This window comes from Vipera ursinii (genome assembly GCF_947247035.1).
Source record: "Vipera ursinii genome assembly, chromosome: 2".
Lineage (NCBI taxonomy): Eukaryota > Metazoa > Chordata > Lepidosauria > Squamata > Viperidae > Vipera > Vipera ursinii.
In genome coordinates, this window is record NC_139513.1 from 148,501,147 (window position 1) to 148,524,683 (window position 23,537).

At 43.8% G+C, this 23,537-nt stretch overlaps 1 protein-coding gene across 3 annotated transcripts in view; it reads left to right on the forward strand.

Moving 5' to 3' along the window:
• ZNF385A (zinc finger protein 385A) overlaps window positions 1–22,089 on the forward strand; it is a 191,253-nt gene extending 169,164 nt beyond the window's left edge. For all 3 annotated transcript variants that reach the window (XM_083355012.1, XM_083355014.1, XM_083355013.1), the window contains 4 exons: window positions 7,337–7,675; window positions 17,811–17,989; window positions 19,846–19,941; window positions 20,073–22,089. In XM_083355012.1, coding sequence (XP_083211138.1) covers window positions 7,337–7,675; window positions 17,811–17,989; window positions 19,846–19,941; window positions 20,073–20,303 — 845 coding nt within the window. In that variant the 3' untranslated portion in view covers window positions 20,304–22,089. The remainder of the gene's footprint in view (window positions 1–7,336; window positions 7,676–17,810; window positions 17,990–19,845; window positions 19,942–20,072) is intronic.
• The last annotated feature ends 1,448 nt before the right edge of the window (window positions 22,090–23,537 follow it).

Sequence of the window (23,537 nt, forward strand, 5' to 3'; positions counted from 1 at the left end):
AAAAAATGCGAATGCTGCCTGTTCAGGCCTCTTGGCACAGGCTTAGTTTTTCAGATGCTTAAAGAGCACCGTCATGCATATCAAAACTAGGTTTTTTTCACACTTCAGCAGCTGTTATAAGTTATAGTTCTTATCAAAATCAATTCTCCGAATCAATGTTAATGATACTTTTGAATCTTTTATAGAAGGAAGAATTAGATCGTTTTGATAAGTCAATAGTGTAGAGCCAGGAGCAACATTTGGGTGGAATGTAGTGCTGGGTGGTTTGGACAGATCAGAGGCAATAGAGTTATCTGAGTCAGGATCATAGGAAAGATTGATTGTTTCTGTACTTCAGCTTGAAGACTGATTCCTTACAACTCTGTGCAGCTTACAAATCAAGAAGAAATCACTACGTACTGTATTATACATACATACATACATAGTGTTGAATGTCTTCCCTCCTCCATTTCAAAACAGCTGGTATATTAAACAAAATGCCAATTACGGAGCATGAGGTCAAAACACAACATTGGTTTGCAAATATACCAGACAGGTGCCAGTTTTATTTTAGAGGCAGGGATGGAATAGAAGTGGAATGTAGTAGTGTGTCATCTCTAGTATTGGGAGATTTTTTTAAAAAAAAAAGGGGGAGGGAGGGAGTGCTAACTCAATTCCAGCAGGCTGCTGATGGCTCAACCCATTTTGGTGCCATCCTTTGCTCTAGAATGTAGGGGTAGGCAACCTCGGCTCTTTTATGACTCATGGAGTTCAGCTGCATAGCTGACTCAGGAGTTGAAGTCCATGAGTCATAAAAGAGCCGAGGTTGCCTACCCCTGCAGGATTTTGCCAAGCCACACCAAGGTGACGGAAGGTGCCTCCTCAGCCTGCTGTTGCTGAAACAACACTAGCATCACTTCTTTGTTGTGCTATATCATGCCAGCGATCAGACAGCTAGAGAGGAGGATACATGGAAAGAGGAAGATGATTCTCTGCTATTTGGGGGGTAGGGGTGGAATGAAACTGGCAAAGACGCTTCTCTTTGAGCAATTTTGTAAATTTAAATATCCAGATATATAAGGAAGGGGGGGTCGGATTAAGGAGGTTTCTCTTAGCATAGAGAATGCTGGGAGCTGTAGTTGTTTGGAGGAGTGGTAAATGATACACTTCTCCAGGTAGGAACTGAGAAGAGATTGTGCCTGTACCGAAGGTCCACCCTCAGATCAAAGCAAATGACCTCATGCTGATTATTTGCTGCATAATCCCAGACAAAAGGTCAATTGCAGTTTGTAACCTTGCAGGGATCTGTCCGTCGAATTAACCATGCAGCTGCTCAAGATAAAAAAATGTGTGCTTTAATTGGGTCTAAGCCAAGAAGCGCAGAGATTTGCTTTATATAAATGCTTTCAGCATCAAGAAATGGGCTTTGGTAAAAGACGGTGAAAACGTTTGATGGTTCAGCATGAAATTAGTGAGCCCGCTGGCTGAGATCACAAGTAACCCGTGCAGGAAATATTGTCCTCAGGCACAGTTGTTTTGATTATTCTCAGCAAGCAGCAGCATCGCATAACTAAATTCAGCTACAACATCGTCATATTGCCTTGATCAGCTGATTCTGAAGAAGAAGAAAAAGAAAGCCTAACAATTTTCAGCAGGGGGGAAAAAAGGGGTAATTGTAGTTATGAATGGGTGGGATAAAAGACGAGCATTCTCAGGGATGAAAAGATGGACAATATGAATTTTGAACTTTCCCATGTTCTCATTCCCAACACAACTTAATAACAACATACCAATGTCATTCCCAACATAACAAAAAGAGCCAGTTTGGTGTAGTGATTAAGGCACCAGGCTAGGAAGCAGCAGACTATTGATTCTTTGCCCACCTTAGCTGGGTGACTTTGGGTGACTCTCTCTCAGCCCCCTCCCAACTCACCTCAGAGGGTTGTTGTGTGGAAAATAAGAAGTGGCTTGGATATGTTTGCACCTTGAGATTTGTGAATAACCAGGCAAGATATCAATCAGTCAATAAATTCACCATGGGGAAAAAAGGGGGATATTGGCAAGGAAACAGCATAGCCACATCCATGAACTCACTGGGATTTGATTTCAACTTTACCTTGCTGTGTGTGCAAAAAATGGCACATGAGATGAGTAGGCTCAAGGTTGACTCAGCCTTCCATCCTTCCAAGGTAGGTAAAATGAGGACCCAGATTGTTGGGGGCAACTAAGCTGACTTTGTAATAATGCCGCTTGGCTGTGTGTGTGAAAGCCCTAATAAGCAGGCATATACATAGAATGAAGGCTACTGCTAAGCTTGTAAGCCGCCCTGAGTCTTCGGAGAAGGGTGGGATATAAATGGAATTAAAATTAATAAAATAAAATAAGAGATGAGTAGTCAAGGAACAGTACACATAACTCCCTACAAGTCTAATATTTTATTTATTTTATTTTAATTCAATTTATATCCCACCCTTCTCTGAAGACTCAGGGCGGCTTACAAACTTAGCAGTAGCCTTCATTCTATGTATATGCCTGCTTATTAGGGCTTTCACACACACACCCCAAGCGGCAATATAATATAATATAATATAATATAATATAATATAATATAATATAATATAATATAATATAATATAATATAATATAATATAATATAATATAATATAATATAATATAATATAATATAATATAATAAAATATAATATAATATAATATAATATAATATAATATAATATAATATAATATAATATAACTGTATGGGTTAGGTTGAGGCTTTTTTTTTGGTAGCAAAAATATTTTTCAACCAATAGGATGATCAGAATGATAGGTAGAGTTAGAGACTGCTGCTACCCTCCTGGGCAAAGTCTCTTAATGGCTGTGAAGAGTTGGGTGAGCCGCTGGTGCTGTCGTTGTTGCTGTTGTTACATTTATCTGCTGCTCATCTTACAGTTCAAAGCAACCCTGGGGGGGGGGCTTACAATAAAATAAAATATACAACTATACAAACAATATACACGTATTCAAACAATTATGAAGATGACAACCGATTAAACATTACATTAACATTTATGGGTCTGTCACCTAGTGTTGCCCCTCACTGTTCATCAGGTACTGTTCTATAATAGTAAGATAGGAATCATGTGCTCCTTGAGCCTTGATGAAGAAGGTAATGGTTGCCAGATCAAACGGCCATAGTCCATTAAGGCAATCCCTCTTTCTGAAGGATTTCGCATAGTACAGTCTAGTCTATATTCATATAAGTATAGCAGGGAATCAAGCTGATCAGTTTCCAATTTTTGAAAATATCAGAAAGGCATGGAAAAGAGAACTGTTCTGTCCTCTAGAAGCTGATATGGATCAATGAGAATCTCTGGTTTGAAACGGAGGTAGGGCATCTTCAGTGGTGTGGTCCATGCCTGGGACTTGACATGCTAAGGAAGAAATGATAGAAAACAGGCACACCATACAAACTTCCTGACATCTCTTTTGGACCTGCTTAGAGCAGAAGAGATGATTATTAATTATTATCACCATTGCCTGCTTCTCCGTCCAAATAGCTTGTTTGGCTACAAAGGGACAGGAAAGAAGTCCAGCCAAGACTTCGGATCTCCAGTTCACTTGGCCTTGCCTTGTCCTCACCCACACAGCCGCCTTCTTCCTATCACGGCAAATAGCTATTTCCAGAGCGCTATGTTGCAAGAAGATTCTCCTTGCCTAAACATCACGTACACAGGTGAAGCAACGACCCATCCCCACACACATATCTACACTATCAAGTTGGGAGTGAGTTCTTGCCTACCTCTCTTGGGCTGCCCAGTTCAGACCATTCAGAGTCTCCCAATTGACAATAATTACATATACTGCCGATGTTGTCTTGAATCCTTTATTAATTCTTTCCAGTTCAAGAAAGGGGGGGGGTCAATGTGTGACCTCTCCCAGCCTGGTAACAGAATAATAATGGCTTTTTAAACATTGTGTCCTACCACCCTGATTCCCCACAAACAAAAGGAAGAAATGGTCCAAACTCTATTTGCATCATTGCCTTATCCATTGCAGCCCTGGTCACCAAAGGAGTTAGAAGGACACAGGGTTATATTCTGTGGGCTTGCCTGCCCCCAATTTTTGTCCCTCCAAAGGTCACATACAGCTGACATCTGCACCTGCATCATATGAATAGCTGTTTTGTATTTCTAACAATGGACTAGTTGACTTCTCCTTTTCCGGCTTGCCAGGGCATTTGTAGGGTGAAACAAGCTTGACTTAACAATTAGATCTTACATTATGAACATGGTCCTCTTATCATGCCTGTCAAGTAGTTGCCTTGAGTATAGGTTCCTTAAGAAAGAAAGATAAATCGCTGCTGCATTTACCTGAAAAAGTAACTTCTTCTTCAGAAGAAGAATATAATTCTTCAATGGGAAAGATATCTTAGATAAAACATGGTAGTGTAGACAAGCATGCTTTTTTTTAAAAAAAATCATTTGCACTATTTGATGCACCCTGACTCCTAAGGACTCTGGGTAGCAAGTGTCTATTGTCCCATCTGCCTTGGAGGGCATGCCGTCTTAATGTCAGGAACATCTTTGTCTTTGGTAAACACGTATTTGCTTTTTTCTTTCTAGCTAGCTTTGGAAAAATCCTTGGTGATCCTTGATGCAGTTTTGCTCTTACAATAATCCAGCTTACATGTCTGAAAGCTGTTCCCCATACCTCACCTTAACTTGTGCAGATACGACTTAAATCCCATCAAATGTACTTATAAATTCAGTTGGCCGTTGAACCTCGACATTCAGAATATCTGCACAACTTGTCCACTTGAGAACCTTTGCCGCCAAAAGTACTTTTCTATACTTTGATGCAGCAAAATCCTTTTAAGCATACAGAAAGCTCTAGGAAGAACTTCCCAGCGATCACACGTTCTGCTGCCCCGCTCCAGAAGGCACTATAAAATTTAATCCAGTTAATCAATAGGCTAACGAACCAAAACGTTAGCTGATTAAAACTATGGTGAGCACATATTGATTGGCAGGATTGTGGCTTTCAAAGCATTCCTGATTCAGTCCATTATATTTATTTGCTTAGCTATTTTGACAGGGATTGAGTTGGTGGGGAAGAAAGAGTGGATTTACATATATATATATATTCTTTTGGGAAAAAATGGGGACCTTTTGTTGTTTCTGCAATTCATGACTTAGGTCTTTGCATTGGTGTCTGTTTAAGAAACAAATATTTTAATGTTCAGTCTTGACAGTGGAATTAATTACGCCAAGCTGATGCATATGCAAATGTACATGTATTTCTTCTGACTGCAGAACAGACATCTCCTGGGCATGATTCTTGTAATAACAACAGCATATTAGTAGACTGTATCACAGCCTTGCTTGTTTTCTTTTCATAAAGAGAAGGTCTCCATAATCTTGCCCCAAAGGCAAGATTTAATTTAAAAAACAGGATTTAATTTTAAACCACAGAACCTATTTTAAATGTCAGGGCTCAGATTTAAAACTTGCCAAATGATGTATTGATGCTTTATTCTTGACATCTTAAACATAGGACCCAGAGTTTAGAAGGCCTGCCTACCTCATTTCTTCAAGACTGCCTATTCTATGGGGATAAAATAGAATGCAAAAATGAATGCCTATAGCCTTTATGCCAAAGAACTGACATGAGCAGCCACTAGATTTCAGTGAATTATAATTTCCAACAAATAAATATGCTTTGATAATCCAAGCCCTAGAGAGTGTTATGGAGGACAATACAAGTACTGAATTTTTGTGATAATCTGTTTATGTGCACGCTGAAGGTATAGTTTCCGAGAATGTGACTGTAAACTGATAGCTGATACCCGTGGTGGCGAACCTATGGCATGTGTGCCATGTGTGGCACGCAGAGCCCACTCTGTGGGCATGCACGCCGTCGCCCCAGTCCTAGGCCTTCAGCTGGGTTTTATAAAACCTTTTCGCTTTAGGCTTCCACCGCCGTGTGCAAAACAATAAATCAATCAATCAATTTCAACTTCTCGCGGGGAAAAAAAGATCTCGCAAAGTTGGAATTGATTGATTGAACTTTTTAGTCCAACCCAATCTGCCATTATCACCGCAGCCACGCTCACCCAATGGGCCACGCCCACCCGGCACCCAATGATACATAAGTGGGTTTTGGGTTGCAGTTTGGGCACTCAGTCTCTAAAAGGTTCGCCATCATTGGCCTATACTGTACCAGGGATCTTCAAACCTGGCCCTTTTATGACTTGTGGACTTCAATTCCCAGAATTCCTCAGCCAGGCACGCTGGCTGAAGAATTCTGGGAGCTGAAGTCCACAAGTCATAAAAGGGCCCGGTTTGAAGAGCCCTGGCCTATACTGTCAAATGTTGTTGTGTTTCTAATATAAGTTATTTTTAAAAGGTTGGATAATACTTTTAGAAAACAGTTTTATCTGTCTTGAAATTCTGGATGCACAGCACATCTAGTAGGCAATTAATTGGAGATTGCTGGCCCAACTGCTAGTTACAGGGCACCTTGTGCCTGGTGCAGTGATGGCAAACCTATTGGGTTCAGCAGGTCAAAAATTCAGAAAATGTCTAACTTGATTCTGCTGGCGTCTCTCTCTCTCTCTCTCTCTCTCTCTCTCTCTCTCTCTCTCTCTCTCACACACACACACACACACACACACACACACACACCCGCACACAGAGAGAGACAAAAGAGAAACAATTCATAACAAAGAGTGGCTTTGGATAGTGAGATGGGCAACATCTAAATTCAATGAATTAATAAATAAATACAAAGTTACATAATTGTAAATATTTTTCAGATGGTCTCTCAGAAAGACATGCCTATCTGAGGCAGCTCCGTGTCACACAAAGCTTGGAAACTTTGGAAAATACTCTTGGGTGGCCTTGCGGTCTCCAGAACAAAGCACATCCTGTTCTCGTGTGCATTTTGGAGGCTCCAGAGGCTGTACAAGAGCAGAGGGTCCAAAGACTTGGCATGTTACCTGGACACCACATGTCATAGGTTTATCATCACTGGCCTAGTGATTAATTTTTAAAATGAGAGGCACTCTGAATCCAGACCTGTGTTTGCCAGATGCCTAATGCGGTATTTGGGCTGTGGAAGATAGATGAGCGCATTGTGCAGTGGTTATCTATTATTGCCACGCTAGCAGTCTGCTTAAGCCTGGAATGGAAAAGAAATACTGGGGTTTGCAGTGAGCTTTGGCTATAATTAACCCCTCTGCAACCTTTAGTTTTCCTAATTATACATTTCCTACATTATAGATTTGTGTGTGGCTTCTCTGCTTCTGCCCCATTCCTGATGCCTTCTCTTTCTTTCCCTTCTTGGTTTCCTTACACAGCGGAGCAGCTGAGTAGCATAGGAGCGTCGGTGATGGTGCCCCCCGTGCCAGCTCCCTCCTCGCCAGAGAAACAGCCCTGCCTGGGATCTCCAGCAGCAGCAATAGCACCCCACCTGGCCGCTTGCCCGGAGCCAAGCCAGAGTTCCAGGAGTGGGCCGGCCTGGGGGACCAAGTTGGGAGAAATCTCCACCACATCTGCGACCCCGGCCGCTTCAGGGGCCACGCCCCATAATAACAGCAGTCCCAAACCTGAGGAAGAAAAGGCCAAGAAGCTGCTCTATTGTGCCCTCTGCAAAGTGGCCGTGAACTCGCTGTCTCAGCTTGAGGCACATAACAAAGGTATTTGTGGAGAGTTTTGAGAGGTAGGTTTTGGTGAGAGGGATTGTTGAGCAGGTAGGTCAAGCCAAATAGACCCCTCATCCTGTAGCTGTTAGTTTCAGCAAGGTTTCTGGGCAAAGGGGAAATAGCGGAGAACCATGCATTCACCCCTCCAGCCTTCTGGGCACATGTTTGCAAGAGAAGCTCGTGTGATGGCATGCAGCAGTTAAAATTAAACTAATTCAGGAATTAGTTGTTCCAGATACGTACAGCCGGAGCCATGCTTTGGCATTCCCCCTAACTAACCTCTTAAGGCAATTTAAAACCACCCAGTGATTGTTTTCCCCACTGCTGAGCAATGAAACTCTGTTGGTGCCCCGCTTCCCACCTGCCCAATACAGGAATGCCTTGATCCATTTTCTGATGCTGGGTTGTCAAATGACTTCCCGCTGCTACTCCTGCTTATTTAGACATATGTAATTTTATTGAAATTATCATAATATAAAATACAAACGAAAACAAAGATAATAAGGAAATTGGGGAGGGAAAAGGAGGGAAAGAGAACTGTGGAATAAGGGGAGGGAAAGGGGGGGAACCAACTTTTTTCAGCATGGTAGAATAAAAATAATAAAATACAGCCTCAACTTTTTTACTTTTACATACTTAATATATACTATTCATTTCTATGACAACAAACTTCTCTAATCAGAATTTCATTTCATTTCTTTTCTTTTTTTTGCCTCAAGCACAAAGTCTAGAAGCCATTTCCAAGTAGAAACAAAACTGGATATATTCTTTTCTTTAATTAAAACAGTTAATTTGGCCATCTCTGGTAACTCTGAACAGTTTTGCCATCCATTCTTCCATTGTGGAGATTGTTATATCCTCTGCCTCTATTTTAAGGACGTGCTGGATAGTGGAGCTGGATCATAAATTGGGAGGGAAGCGACACCAATTTGAACCAAGGGAGTTGGAAAACATGGCTTCCTCACAAGATCTTCAAGGTTTCAACAGTTTTAATTTTATTTATTTTTAACAAATAAAACAGACAAAAAAATTTATCCATTTTAATGGGGCATTGCTTCAATCTGATTGCGGATGTAATGAGACTGAATCAGAAATAAAGCAGCTTAGCTGTGAAGCAGACTCATAAGGTGGGATTTTATAAATGTGCAATTGACTTTGGACTGGTGCAAAGACTTAAGTGTGGAAATGGCATACCCTACTCCACACCTGAAAGAAAGACCAAACCTTAATTTTTCTACTTCAGACTTTCAAGACAGGGGAATTCTGTTATCTGTCCATGTGAAAAAGTCTGGGCAAATCTGCAGACTTTCCCCCCCCCCAAATTATACTTCTTACAGATATTGAAGGAAGGCAAGAAACCCTATTTTGCAGACTCCCTTTTGAGTTCTCAAATTTTATAGACTCTCAAGTTCACCTAACTCTTGAGCAGAATTTCACAGCCATAGTACTAACTGATTAGAATCCAAAGATCTTGTAAATGTTTTAGGGCTCTGAGAATGGAGCTGTATTTTATTTCTTCCACAAGGCCAAACCAGAATAAAAGAAAAATGGGTCTTGAAGTGAAATGAGGACAAAGCATATTTCCTAATGGCTGTTGCAGAAAAGCTCAGGTCTGGTTCCACTGCATTGCCACTGTGGCTGGGATCAGCTCCCCAGCTTGCCTTGACACATTTGACTAAGGTATGGTGGTGCAATGGTTAGAATTCAGTACTGCAGGCTAATTCTGCCAATTGCCAGCAGTTCGATCCTGACCAGCTCAAGGTTGACTCAGCCTTCCATCCTTCCCAGGTCAACAAAATCAGGACCCAGATTGTTTGGGGGCAATATGCTGACTCTGTAAAACGCTTAGAGAGGGCTAGAAAGCACTGTGGAACAGTATATAGGTCTAAGTGCTATTGCTAAGGACTAATTGATCTTCCTTCCATTGCTGCTTTTCTGCCTCTGCTCAACACATGGGTTTGAGGGGGACACTCCACTCCCGTTGGTGGTCCTTCTGGTGTCACTCGTGGTTTCGTACCCCTCAAAAACATTGGCACCAGTCCTCAATCAGAGAATGAGGAAAGGAAGAGCCCGTTCTGTGTCATTACTACAAACATCCTGGTGCTTCTGTTCTTCTTTGTAGGAGAGCCATATTAGTCTATGGTGGCAAAACATCAGAAGGACCTTCTGGCTCCTTTTCTGACTAAGAACTTGTATTAAAAGGCATAAGCTTTAGTTAGCGGCTGTTCATTTCTTCAGTTGAATCTTTTTAAAAACTTGTGGGCCGGAAAAGGTGCTACCGGACTCCTCCTGGTTCTCTGCTTCACGTTATTGCTATTCTTTTCTTGCCTAAATTCTGCTGGCGACTCCCTCCCCTCCCCTCCCCCCCATCCTTTTCCCAGCTCAACTGCATCTGTAGAGGATCGTGGGAGCAAGCCGGAAGCATCACAACAAAATCCAACACGTGCACCTTCCCCTAAAGAGCAGCTGAAGTGGGGTAGAGTAGCAACTCCATGGTTAGGTCCTTCCTTTTTGACACGCCTTACCCCTGGGTGCATCTAATTAAGATTTTCATCTTCTTTCCTCTTAATCCTCTGCCTCTTTGGCCTTGTTGCAAGAGTGCTGGGTGTGGTTTCAGAGCGTGTGTTGGCAACAAGACAGACATTCCCCACCAAGTGAGCTCACAGGCTCAGCAGCTCCTCTGGAAAACCAGCCCTCCTGCCTTCCATCCTGATGGACAGGCCCGATGGAGGTCAGCGTGGATAAAACTCAACGGCTCTCCTCCCAGCTGCATCTCTTCCCCTCCACTGGTTCAACTTGCCTGTCCTCGTGCAGTCTTAGTTGGGGGCTGCAACTGAGGAGAGGAGAAGTTGCTCAGGGGTCAGAACTGCAGAGCAGTTGCATCACAGCACACGTCCAGCTGGCCAGTTTAACAGGCTTCCTTCTGGTCCACGAAGCACACAACAGCACGCTGGCATCACTTGCTCTGTCCTGACAGATGAATTCTGTTTTGGCTTAGGAACGAGTCAAGCAGGTATCCCTGTCCTGACAGATTTGTTGTGGGACGAGCTAAGAAAGGAGATGGATGGATTTCCTGCCGGTGGGAAAGCATCCACCAATCAGACTCCTTAATATAAAATGGGGTGGAAGTGAGTTAGGCCGGTTTTTCTCAATCCCAGCAATGTTAAGAGGTATAGGCTGGGGGATTCTGGGAACTGAAGTCCACACCTCTTAATGTGGCTGAGATTAGAAACATTGGTTTAGGCTCAGGGGTCTAGCCGTCCATCAGACTCTGGGGGAAGGGCCTTTCTGCTTCTCTTGCTTGTCCTAGAGACCCCCATTCAACCTGCTGATGATCTCTCTGACCGACTCACCTAGCCTACTGGCTCTGCCTTTCTCACTTGCTCACTCCTCCTTTGCTCGTCTTCCTACTTTCTTTTGCTTATTCCACTACCCCTCCTTCTCTGTCACCCCTTCCCTCCATCAACATCTCTCACTCTCTTCATCTCTTTTGCTTACACTTGTCTCTTTTCCTTGCTTGACTGTTCTGCACTTGTTCGCTCTTGCTCCCCTGTCTCTCTCAGCTCCACTCTCCTTCATCTTTCTCTCCCTCTCCATCGCTTCCTCCATTGCCATCTGTTCTTTTAGCACCTGCTGCATCACCCAGTCTGCTCCACGGCCTGCCTACTACTCTAGACTTTGTTTGCCCTCCTGTTTGCCATGCTCACTGCTTCGCTAGCACTTCTCTGTCTCACGATTTTTGTTTTCTTCCTCTTGCTCTTATTTCATGTATATTCACCCTTCTCTCTCTCTCTCTCTCTCTCTCTCTCTCTCTCTCGTTTACACACTGTCTTGCTCTGTTTAACAACAGCTGCATGGACACTGCTGACAGGTACTAGTTCATGGCTACTTCAGGCTACCTGTCAGAGCATTTATTTACCTGGACAGATAGGTCTATGTAATGCCTGAATGGCCCTTTGCATCAAAGGCAGTGCCGGATCAAAATGGCCACGGAGCATAGTACTCTGATCCAAAGGAGTGACTATCTGCACCACAGCCCAAAACAGTCAAGGAGAACTGGGCAGATCTCAGCCCCAACAATCACAGTCTCTACTGAAGCACCACAGATTCATAGCTTATAGCAGGGGTTCCCAACCAGGGGTACTCGCACCCCCTTGGGGGTGCAAGGCAATATTCCAGGGGGTACGAAACTTGGGTTTAGAAGTTTCGAAATTATTGTGCATATGCATAATTCGTTATTTCGAACTTTTGTAAGGGGTGCGAGAATATATCAGAAGTGTTCCAGGGGATACTGAAAAGGTTGGGAGCCGTTGGCCTAGAGAAAAGAAAAAGACATCACTTAAACATTGGAACAGATGTATGTGAAGTTGGGTATCTTCAGGTATGGGTTAGGGCAGGGGTAGGCAACTTCGGCTCTTTTATGACTCATGGACTTCAACTCCCAGAATTCCTGAGTCAGCATAGCTGACTCAGGAATTCTGGGAGTTGAAGTCCATGAGTCATAAAAGAGCCGAGGTTGCCTACCCCTGGGTTAGGGGAAAGGAAATGTTCTCAAAGAATAATTAGTGAGGCATCTTCCCACTGCAGATTGCAAGCAGGACTGGCTGGAAACAAACAAACAAACAAAAAAGTCCAGAGATCTCTTTCTTGTTTGGTCAGTATACAACTCTTGATGGCGCCTCTTATTAGGACATATCTAGTGTATGAAGAGATATGTGCTGGGAGAAAGCCATGACTTCACTTTATCAAAACTATCATTGTAAAATATTCTGTTGCTTCAAATCGTTTGTCGGAAAACTAATTCACTGAGAATCGGTGACAAGGGGAAAGAACATTAGAATAAGAGTGAACAATGATCCTAGGTACCCAACAGAATGAGGACTAAACATGGTTAAGATATCATTTTTGTCGTAATATTTGGGGACTACTTCCTACTGCGTCTCTACAGTATTCTTTAACATAGTCCTATCATTCCTTTCAATCTTTGCTGCCAGTGAATAATCATTTGGATTTCTGCAGGTTTAGTACTCCTAAACAATATAAATTGAATAAATAAATCCATTCTTAAATTATTCAGAGCCCTTCACTTATCTCAGTACGATAGTACAGATTAAGATAAACATTTTAAGTAACATGTTTAGAACATTTTATGTATATAATATATATGTAAAATAGTAAAGGTAAAGGTAAAGGTTCCCCTGCACATGCGTGCTAGTCGTTTCCAACTCTAGGGGCCGATGCTCATCTCCGTTTCAAAGCCGAAGAGCCAGCACTTGTCCGAGGATGTCTCCGTGGTCATGTGGCTGGCATGACTAGACGCCAAAGGCGCAGGGAACGCTGTTACCTTCCCACCGTAGTGGTCCCTATTTTTCTACTTGCATTTTTACGTGCTTTCGAACTGCTAGGCTGGCAGAAGCTGGGACGAGTAACAGGCGCTCACTCTGTTACGCGGCACTCGGGATTCGACCCGCCAAACTGCCAACCTTCTGATCGACAAGCTCAGCATCCTAGCCCACTGAGCCACCGTGTCCCTCATATGTAAAATAGAGGCAGGTGAACTTTGGAAAATATTCTTACATCCAAAGTCCTTACATCCTTACATCTAAGGGGCTGCCACAAAGAAGAGGGGGGATTCAACTGGTTTTCCAAAGCATCTGAAGGCAGAACAAGAAGCAACAGATGGAAACTAATCAAGGAGAGAATCAACCTAGATTGAACTAGGAAGAAATTTCCTGAGAGAACAATTAATCAGGGGAACAACTTGTTTCCAGAAGTTGCTCCAATTCTGTAGGTTTTTAAGAAGAGATTGGACAACCATTTGAAATGATACAAGGTTTCCTGCCTGAGCATTTGGTTGGACTAGAAGACCTCCAAGGTGCCTTCCAACTCTGTTATTCTGTTAAAGTCATGATCCTTTTGCAGATGTACTATATTTTAGAAAGCAATAGTTTAAAACGGAATTCATTTGGATTTACAGCATATGGAGGAAAAATGTTTAATGTCCTTCAAGAATCCTTATTTTTTTCTCTATAAATTAACAAAAGCAGACCTTTATTATGAATTGTAATCTCATTTTATTAAATACATATAAATGACAGAATTGCAAAGCATAATTTGGAATATTTTACCCCTTGCTTTATTTATTTAGTAGAACATACAGTACATTTGTCTATTTATTTAGACTATCACAGAGGTTCTGGGCTACTTAATTAGACTCTGAATTAGTATATGGAATCAAAGTGCAAATATCGTGTCTTATGTGATAAATATACATCCTTTAAGATCCTTTTCTAGGGCTCAGAGTTTGTTGTTGCTTCTGATTAGAATAAGGTTGAATTAACTCTTATTGTTTTTCCTTTCATTTCTTACGGGAACCACTTTCCAGCCTTTCAGTATGGATATTCCAAGTGCTACCTTGAATAAACAGATTCTAGGCAGCGAGGCACTAGTAAAACACAAGCCTCTTCTTGCCATAGAGCTTGTAATATTAACCTATTTTATTTCATTGACAGAACCTTCTATTCTACTTTAATATATTGAAGTTTTCCTTAAAATTTCTCATTGCAGTCAATGTCTCCATCCTATTATAATCATATTGTCCTGTTTAGCATTTGTGTTTTATGCCCTATTATTAATCCATACTCAAAGTCTACAGTGGCACAATTCAGGCATAGATTTGTTCATCTCAATTTGCCCTTGGTCTTGTCTCCTTCCTAAACTATAACCTAACACTGAGACGACTGTAGGAAAAGCAACTATTGGAGTATGGTTTGAGAGACAGTCCTCACTTTCTTTGAGAGGATTTCCAGTTGTGAAGAAAAGGAGATTGTACAGAATTAGGACAGCAGGATTTAAACAGAGAGGTGGAATCATAGTGTAGGTAGGGTTCACCTCTCATTTTCTCTCTTTTCTTATAAATTATGTCATGTTTGTATTTGTGCATCATTAGCAACAAGTTAATGTGCAGATATTAGGAGATGATGTTTATCTTCAAGCTAAGAAAAACTTTGTTTACGAATATGTACCAATGAAGTTCTTGCTAAAAACTCAGCCAAAGGGAGAAATACTTTTTTCACTCCCAGTCAGCATACTCCTTGCACCTCTCAATTAGATAGGAAGAAAACTATTTTATCCATCTGCAAAAATGTGTATGTGTGTGTGTGCGCGCATGTGTGTGCATATGTATATACACAGAGATAGTCTGATAAAGTAAAAGCAATACAAACATGTGTGTGTGTGTGTGTGTGTAAACAAGGCTTTTTTTCTAAAAAAAAAGTGCTGGAACTCTCATCTTGGGCACAGGAGGCGCAGGGCGGCGCTGCTGCAGTCACGGGCGCGAGGGGTGTTGGCGGTGGGCTGACCCCCCAGGGCTGGAGCCGGCGCAGCTGGTGCAGTGGGAGCAGCAGGGCCCACTCGCGGGGCGGGCGGTGGAGGCGTGGTGGGCCACACGATGCAGGGCGGCCACTTGGGCGCACAGGGCGAGGCGACGGTGGCACAGGTCCAGCACTGGGTAGGCCACCAGCCTGGCTGACACAGGTAAGCACAAGGAAGGAGTGCACATGGACTCCGTAGAACCCACCTACCACTCCTTGTCCTCTCTTACTTACCTAGTTGAGATGGTGTAGTTGGGCAGCAGGGAGGGATGCAAACTTCCTACCAACTCACCTTCGCTGCAGACAACTTGCTGGTGCAATGTTTGCAGGCCGGGTCTTTTGGCACTCTCAGCAGCAATTCCTATTGGCTTTCGAGTAGCATAGCTTTTGGGAGGGAGGGAGTAGCATAGCTTGTGCAAAAGCTTTTTTTGTGTGTGTGCAAAAAACAGGTGCCGGAACGCCATTCAGAGCGTTCAATGAGAAAAAAAGCCCTGCTTTTATGTTTTAATCTTATGATTTTAAAAATACATTTTTTTCTATTGTAAGTTACCCCAAACCTCACCATGTGGATTGCATATAAATATTATATAATCGGTAAATAAAGGTAGAACTTATGTTAAATATACATCAAATGATAATATGCTTCCCTACAAAGTCAATTCTTGCTCAATGACAGACCAAGGAGTTAAGTCAGAAAGGCAAGAGGAAAATCTAGAAGAGGTCTGTGCAACTTGTAGAAGGGAAAGGCCCACACTGATAAATTAAAAATCTTTGTGGTCTGCAAAGGAATGCTGGTGGACTAATCAATGATTTGGTGACTAGAGGAGCATCTACAGTGTTGGAGCTCATGGTCATGGTAAGCCATGGAGACACTAGGCAACATGACTTTTAGGGCAGTGGTGGTGATTTTATTACTTTTTTTTAAAAAAAAAAGTCTGTGCTCTGTCCAAGGGTGCTTGGCAGGCTGCATGTACAGGCCTGGTCTAGAATTTATTTTGGAGCATTCAACTATCTAGAGCAGGCATGTCAAACTCATTTTGTTTGAGGCAACTTCTTATAAAAGAATTGCCATTAATTTGTTTTAATAAAATAATTTAAATCAATTTTTCACTTGATTTCAAATTAAATGAATTATATTGGTTGACAATGAGATTTTTTTTTAGTACAATTGCCAAATGCAATAAACTGGTTTTAGGTATATGTTATTGGAAGGAAAAAGCAATCCCTGCTGTGTTACTGATCCCAGAGAAGCATTTGCACGTAGGCAGGTATCCTTAGGGTGCCATAGTTATGGATGAAAAATATTGGTTGCAAAGTTGGCATTTCTGGATGTAATACAGATATTTTGGACTTATTTTTGTTTCATTGCCTGTTTGATATTTTTAAAAAGGCATATGCTACTGACTACGCTTATGCACATATGTAACATCTTTTGCTAGAATACATGACCACTGCTTTTCCAGAATGTGAAAAGTGAAAGATTGTGACTAAACAAAATTTTAATGTACAGATAATACCACCAGAAATTATTTTAGCCTTTTTAATAAATGTTATTGATGTTAAGCTCACCATGGAAAACATCATATATTGTTATGTATATACTAGGTTAATTATTTAAAGACCGAAGTGCAACATAACTAGATTCTAAATAATCTATTTTTCAAAACACACAACAGTCCAAACAGTAAAAGTAAAGTCCAAATTAAGAATATTTCATTCTTAAGAATTGTTTAATTTAAAGTGATTTAGTTGTAATAGATGGTTAGATTCAAAATAGTTTTCAATAGTACAAAATAGTGCAAAAACACTATTTTTTCTAGCATCAGCTAAATTAGACATATTACATTGAGAAAAAATGTTTCTCATTTCTTTCCTGTTACCTTTATGAAATCATCATTGCAGAGATGTTAACATAGGAAATAGATTATTTTGTTATCTAATTTTACCTTCCAAAAGACAGAAGCAGATGAAAAATCTGAGGTTCTTTCCTGTTGGCTTTTTTGAATTAGCTGCTTTAGATTCTAAAAGTTTAGTTCCTAAAGAAGTAACCCTGTAAATAATTTTAATGTCCTCCTCTAGTGCAGGGGTAGGCAACCTTGGCTCTTTTATGACTCAAGGACTTCAACTCCCAGAATTCCTGAGCCAGCATGGCTCAGCTTGGAAACCTCTCCCTTTTCCCCTCAGCATGGCTGGCTCAGGATTTCTGGGAGTTGAAGTCCATGAGTCATAAAAAAGAGCCAAGATTGTGTGTGTGTGTGTGTGTGTGTGTGTGTGTGTGTGTGTGTGTGTGTGTGTGTGTATAATTGTCAAGTAACAATATAAAATTGGAACCTTGGAGCTTTTATAAAATGGGGTGACTTGATATCCAAAAAAGTTGTAATGTTAAAAAAGCCCTTTATCTGAAAGTTACTGCAGGAGGGAAACCTGACAGATGTTGCTAGTTTAAAGAATCAGTTCTATTAAAAAAAAGTCACTGCAGAAAAGTCTATTCTGTGTCCTTTCTAACCTTAGTTTGTCAACAAAACAGACTGAATTACAGACTAAATTTCTGTAACTATAGAACTGTAACTCTTAACGTTGAAAAGCAAAAGAACGGCAGATAAAGAATATATTCTTGGAGGACTAGACTCTCTCTCCCAATTTTGCAAACAGCTTCGCCTTGGGAGGAAGCATACAAGAGAAAGTGCTGCAAGAAATGATTGGTGGACATTCCTCTTGAGCCTTTGTAGTTTCAGTGTCGTGTTAAACTCTCCTAGGTACAAAGCACAAGACTATCCTGGAAGCGCGCAGTGGACTGGGGCCTATCAAAGCGTATCCACGTCTTAGTCCCACAACTGGAGGGGAACCAGGCAACCAAGACCCCAGTGCTCAGGAGAGAACCTTCCACTGTGAAATCTGCAATGTCAAAGTTAACTCGGAGATCCAGCTCAAACAGGTATGAAACGCACGTCAGGATGCCCTGTCAGTATTAAGGAAGAACAGTGGGTGGAATGCAACAGGGATGTTTTATAGCAGGGGTGTCAAACTCAATTTCATTGAGGGCCGCATCAGCATTGCGGTTGCCCTCAGGGGGCCGGATGGGTATGGCCAGGGTGGGCCTGGCCTACTGGGTGGGCGTGGCTATTGTGCGTATGGCCTACTGGGTGGGCGTGGCCAGCTCTACATCGTTCACATCAAGGCGTGCCTATGGGGGCCTGGGCAGGAGTGGGACAGATCTGAGGGTCTCTGGCAGGAGAAGGGTCTCTGGGCCTGGGCCAAGGCAGTGGGGTCCGTTCCTTCACTGTTTCCAGGATGGCTTCGCGGGCCACATGAAACCACTTCGTGGGCCGGATCTGGCCCCCGGGCCTTGTGTTTGACATGTCTGTTTTATAGTAAAACTTCAGCCCGAAACGTATTTTCTTGCTTTTGTTAAAGCTCAGATAAAAAAAAAGTACCATGCGAAAGGAGGCAGTACACAAAGTATATTTGTCTCCCTACTAAATGCAGGTAGCCCTCGACTTATAACCACAATTTAGCCCAAAATTTCCATTGCTAAGCAAGACAGTTGTTAAGTGTGTTTTGCCCTGTTTTACGGCCTTTCTTGCTACAGTTGTTAAGAGAATCACTGCTGTTCTTAAATTAGGAACACGGTTGTTAAGTGAATCTGGCTTCCCCATTGACTTTGTTTGTCAGAAGGTCGCAAAAGGGGATCACATGACCCTGGGACAGATAAACATGCTAAGCATCTGAATTCTGATCAGGGGACCATGGGGATGCTGCAACGGTCACAAGTTTGAAAAAGGGCCATAAGTCACTTTTTCCCCACACTGTTGTAACTTCAAATGGTCACTAAATAATAAGTCAGGAATTGCCTGTAATGGTAGTCATCCTTCATGTGTATGGGTTTCAGAAGATGGGAGGTTTCGTGTCAAAGTTCATAGCTTCCAAGTTTGAGTCTCAAGATCAGGATTCGATTTCAGTAATTGAATAGGATACTATGATGTTCTTGCCCAGGGCCTGCTTATTAAATGCAGATTGCCCTAGATTGCTCGTCTATCAGTGTGGAAGATGGGAGGACCTGGAATTACCTGATTGAGGTCATGCCTGCACTCATGAGCTAGTCCTGCATAGGGACTATGGGCTGCTATTGGGGGTAGGGGTCCATAGTAGGATATGCGTGTGTTGCTGTGCATGCCCTCTCTCATAAGTGCATCCTCACAGAAGCCTTGAAACCTCAAATTTTACCACCAAAAGGATTTCTAATGAATATCTTGGAATCTGAGTTCATGTAAAGATAATGTGAGAAAAACCTCGTGAGATGGGCAAACAGATGCTGCATAGGTAACAGCAGTGCTTTTTTTGTAAAAGAAAAAGGTGCCGGAACTCACACATGTCATACAACCCGCCATGCCTACCCTACAAGGTTCCATCCAAAAAAGGTGCTGGAACTCCGTTCTGAGCATTCTATGAGGAAAAAAAAGCCCTGGGTAACAGTCAGATAAGAGGCAGCATAGCCCACAGTTGAATAGTGGGTGGAGCAAAAGGCTCAGAAGGGGCCCTTCTTAAGTTCTCAGGCTCTAAAGGAAAGAGGAGAGAGGTGAACTTTCACAAAATTCTATTGATGTAGCTTTATAGTAAAGTCGAATTAGTTTATCTGGTTGTTATGTTTCCTGTTTGGTCTATCTGCTTTGACTGATAGTTCATCAGCCTTTTGTACATGGCCGGATTGGCATGGCAATGGCAGTCAGGGAATGCAGATGCTTTACTTGCTAATTAGCTTGATAGCTCTTTCTTCCTCTTTGATTTTTTTAGCATATTTCCAGCCGGCGGCACCGGGATGGAGTTGCTGGGAAGCCTAATCCCTTGTTGAGTCGGCACAAGAAGCAGCGTGGCATGGCAGAGCTGCCAGTGAGTACATATGGGCCTTTTCCAATGTGGGTTGGGGTATTGTTTTCTAATACGCCAGGATAGCTGGCAACCGCTTAATCAGACAACCGAACTGACCCTCTCTCTTTTTCTTCCTCTCTTTGTCTCCGCAGGGCTCCCTGGCCTTTTCCAAGGAGCTTCCCAAGTCCCTGGCAGCTGGATTGCTACCAAATCCCCTGGCTGTAGCAGCTGCCTTAGCAGCAGCAGCTTCCACACCCCTGACGCTGCGGCCAGCCCCAACACCAGCCCTGCTGCAGGGCCCACCTCTGACACACCCACTCTTGCGCCCGGCTCCGGGGCCCATCCGAACTGCACATGGACCCATCCTCTTCTCACCATACTGATGCTGCCCATCCACTCACCTGCCTGCCACAATCCCGGGACTATCCTGGCTCCGCCAGAGCCACACCGCCCTCCCCCCGGCAACTAGCAACCAGTCCCGGCAATCTCACAAGGCGCCCAGGCCCATTGAAGGGAGCATTTTACTCTTCCTCCCCATCCTTTTTCTTTCTGACGGGAAATGGATTTTATTTTTCTGAGAAGAGAAAGGGGAGAAGCCCACCCTTCTGCATCCCCACACATCGGTGCGCCGTCTCTCCACCCTCTCGGGATCCCAGCCGAATCTGCACAAGCGCTGGGCTCCTGCAGGGGGCTGGATGGGGGCGTGCCTCTTGGGGTGTGCCTGTGCGTGCATGTGCGTGTCGGTCTCATCTTCCGAGGTACGAAAGGTTGGGGAGTGGAAGTGCCTCCCCAGGACTCTGTGGCACGTTGGCAAGGGAGGCAGTTCTGGTACCTCAGGGACTGATCAGCAAGCAATCTCCTTCATCCCAGAGCTAAGGGGGCTGTTGCCCCCCTTACTCATACAAGCCATTGTCCACTTGCACTGAGAAGCGGGGGGGGTGTATATGTGTGTGCGGGACAGAAGACAGGGCCTCCTGAAAGAGTCCCTACTGCAATAATGCTGGCCAGCACCTCCATATACATATCCCGAGGTCCCTCCCTGTCAGCACCCCCCCTCTTCCCCGTGCTGGCCCCTCTCCTTACTGCGCTTCCATGCAACGGGGCTCCCCTTGGGCTCCTCACCACGGCACCTCAATAAGAGACTGGCAGAGCAAGTACTGTGCCCCGTTTTCCATGTCCTCCAGTTCCTCTTGGCGCTGAGCAGCAGTAGCAGACAGACCCAGCCCTTGTTTGGTCGTGTTTTCCCAATCAGCAGAACTTTCTGTCCTCTGAGCGAAGAAAAAAAACGTGACCCCCGTCAGCTTGCCTGGAAATGACACGTTGGCTCAGAGAGCGAGAGCCTCGGGGTTGGGGGGGGGGAGTGGCTGGCATCTCCTGCCTGTAGACCATCCTTTGGGTTATCTGTGCCGTTGCCATGGTAATGTGACCTCTCCCCCTCCCTTGCCTTCCCTTTGCTATCTCTACAGAGTCGGGTCCCCCCCCTCTCCCCGACTGAACGGGACGGGACGTTAGCCAAGAGGTCAGGTTGTTCTTTTCCTGGGGATTAAGCCACCCCCCACCTCCAAGCCAGCTTCACCCCACAGCACATAAAATTCCAGATGCTTGTAAATCCCTTGGCGTGCGCCCCAGCTGGTGCCTCTTGAGGGATGGCCTGTGCTGTAGGGCGTGTGGAAGCCTGGGCAGTTGCGTTTGGAAGAACAACCAAAGGGTCGGGCTCTTTCTTTCTCTGGCACGCTTGTACACGCAGAAGCAAGACATTGCCATTGGCCGACTCCCATTGGGTCAAGCGGAAGAAGAATGCCCAGCACGAAACGAAATCCCGTAGCCTGGGGAAGAAGGGAGGGAGATTTCTTCCATCTTGTGGCCCTGCTATTCTTCCCAGCCTCTCTCCAAACTGTGACTGGAGTCCCGAGCAATAGAGACAATGGCCTGTGGAGGGAACGGGACCCACCTTCCCCCCCAACTGGCATGACCCACAGGGCAGCCCCCCCACCCCCTCCATCTGCAGATGCCCTCCGCTCCTCTGAATCTGACCCTTGTCCACCGTTTGTCTGACCATGCTTAGACTCTCACCCTCCCTTTCTTGCTGACACCAAGGACTGTCTGCTTCGCCCCACGTAGCTCCCTTGCTCCTTGATAACAATAAAGGAAATGATAAGGCTCATTTATGCCTGCACTCGGTCTCTCTTCCTGTCTGTCAGGGACCGGGGAAGCCATGATTTCAGGCTGGGATCAGTCCTAATAAACTACTGTGGACTTCCTTCCTCCACCACTGGGGGCCCAAAGCCCAGCGGGGGGAAAGGAGCAGAGGAGCATTCAATACAGATAGCCCTCGGCTTAGAAGCATTTGTTTAGTGACCGCTCGAAGTTACAGCGTCACCGGAAACAGGGACTTGTGTCCGTTTTTCACACAATCCTCTCAGCATCCCCGGGGTCTCGTGATCAAAATTCAAACGCTTGGGCAGCTGGCTCATATTTATGACAGTTGCAGCGTCTCCCGGGAGTCACGTGATCCCCTTTTTTGCAACCTTCTGACAAGCAAAACCAATGAGGAAGCCAGAGTCACTTTACAAACACATTAGATGCTTAACAAAGGCAGTGATTCACGTAACAACTGAAATGGGATAAAACTCACTGAAATCCTGCCTCACTCAGCAACACAAATTTGGGGCGCTTGTGGTTGTAAGCCGAGGACTACCTGCAGCATAAAGCCCTGGGCTTGGTCTGTTGCAATGAATTGCTGTCTTTTCTACTTTTGTAGCCCAACAGACAAACCTATTCTGCATTTGTTTGTGTTTTGTTTTTTTGGGGGGGTTGTTTTTTTTTGGGGGGGGGGCTCTCGAGACGTATAGCCACCGCAGGCCCAGTGTGACCCTCAGAACTGTCTCCCTTGGAGAAAGGAGAGGAACATTTAGGTGGGGGGAGCTTTCATCCTTCAGCCTCAGCTCGTATTTGCCAATTTGAGACTCTCCCAGCAAGGAAAATGGGCAACTTATTTAGCTTGGAAAGCGGCCAAATTGCTAACTTGTTGATCTATCTGTTCAGCTAAGCTCCAGCAAAGCTTTTATGGCTGTTATCACTGAATCTGAGTCTTTGGGCATAGAAACCAGGAGACCATATTTTCAGTGGGTAAAAAAAAAAACAAAAGGAAAAATGAAAGCAAGCATTCTCCCAGTTAGGATCATTTCATTCTGAATTATATTGACGCTTGCCCCTATTCACGTCCTGGCATGTGTCAACAGCATCGATACTTGAAACATTGCCGTTTTAAGTGGTGGCTTCGCTGATCTGTAACATGCCTCCATTAAAGCTGTAATGTTGAAATGGCCCCCAGGGAAATTTAATAGATCTCTCAGTGGACATTTAATGCCTCCCGAGGCAAGATAAGGCAGGTTTTGAAGCACTTTAGCGGGGATCTGATCGTCATCCACTGAGTTTAAACCACTGTGACTTGCACATGCCTTCCAAATCTGGGCCAGACCATCGTATCTGCTTGTTCATACTCATTACAGTATTTCTTGTATTAGCAGAAGGTAGTGACTCTGTCTCAAAAAAGATAGATTAAAGATTTGCCTGTGATTCTTAATTCTTTCTCAGAGGAAGGGAGGGAGGGAAGG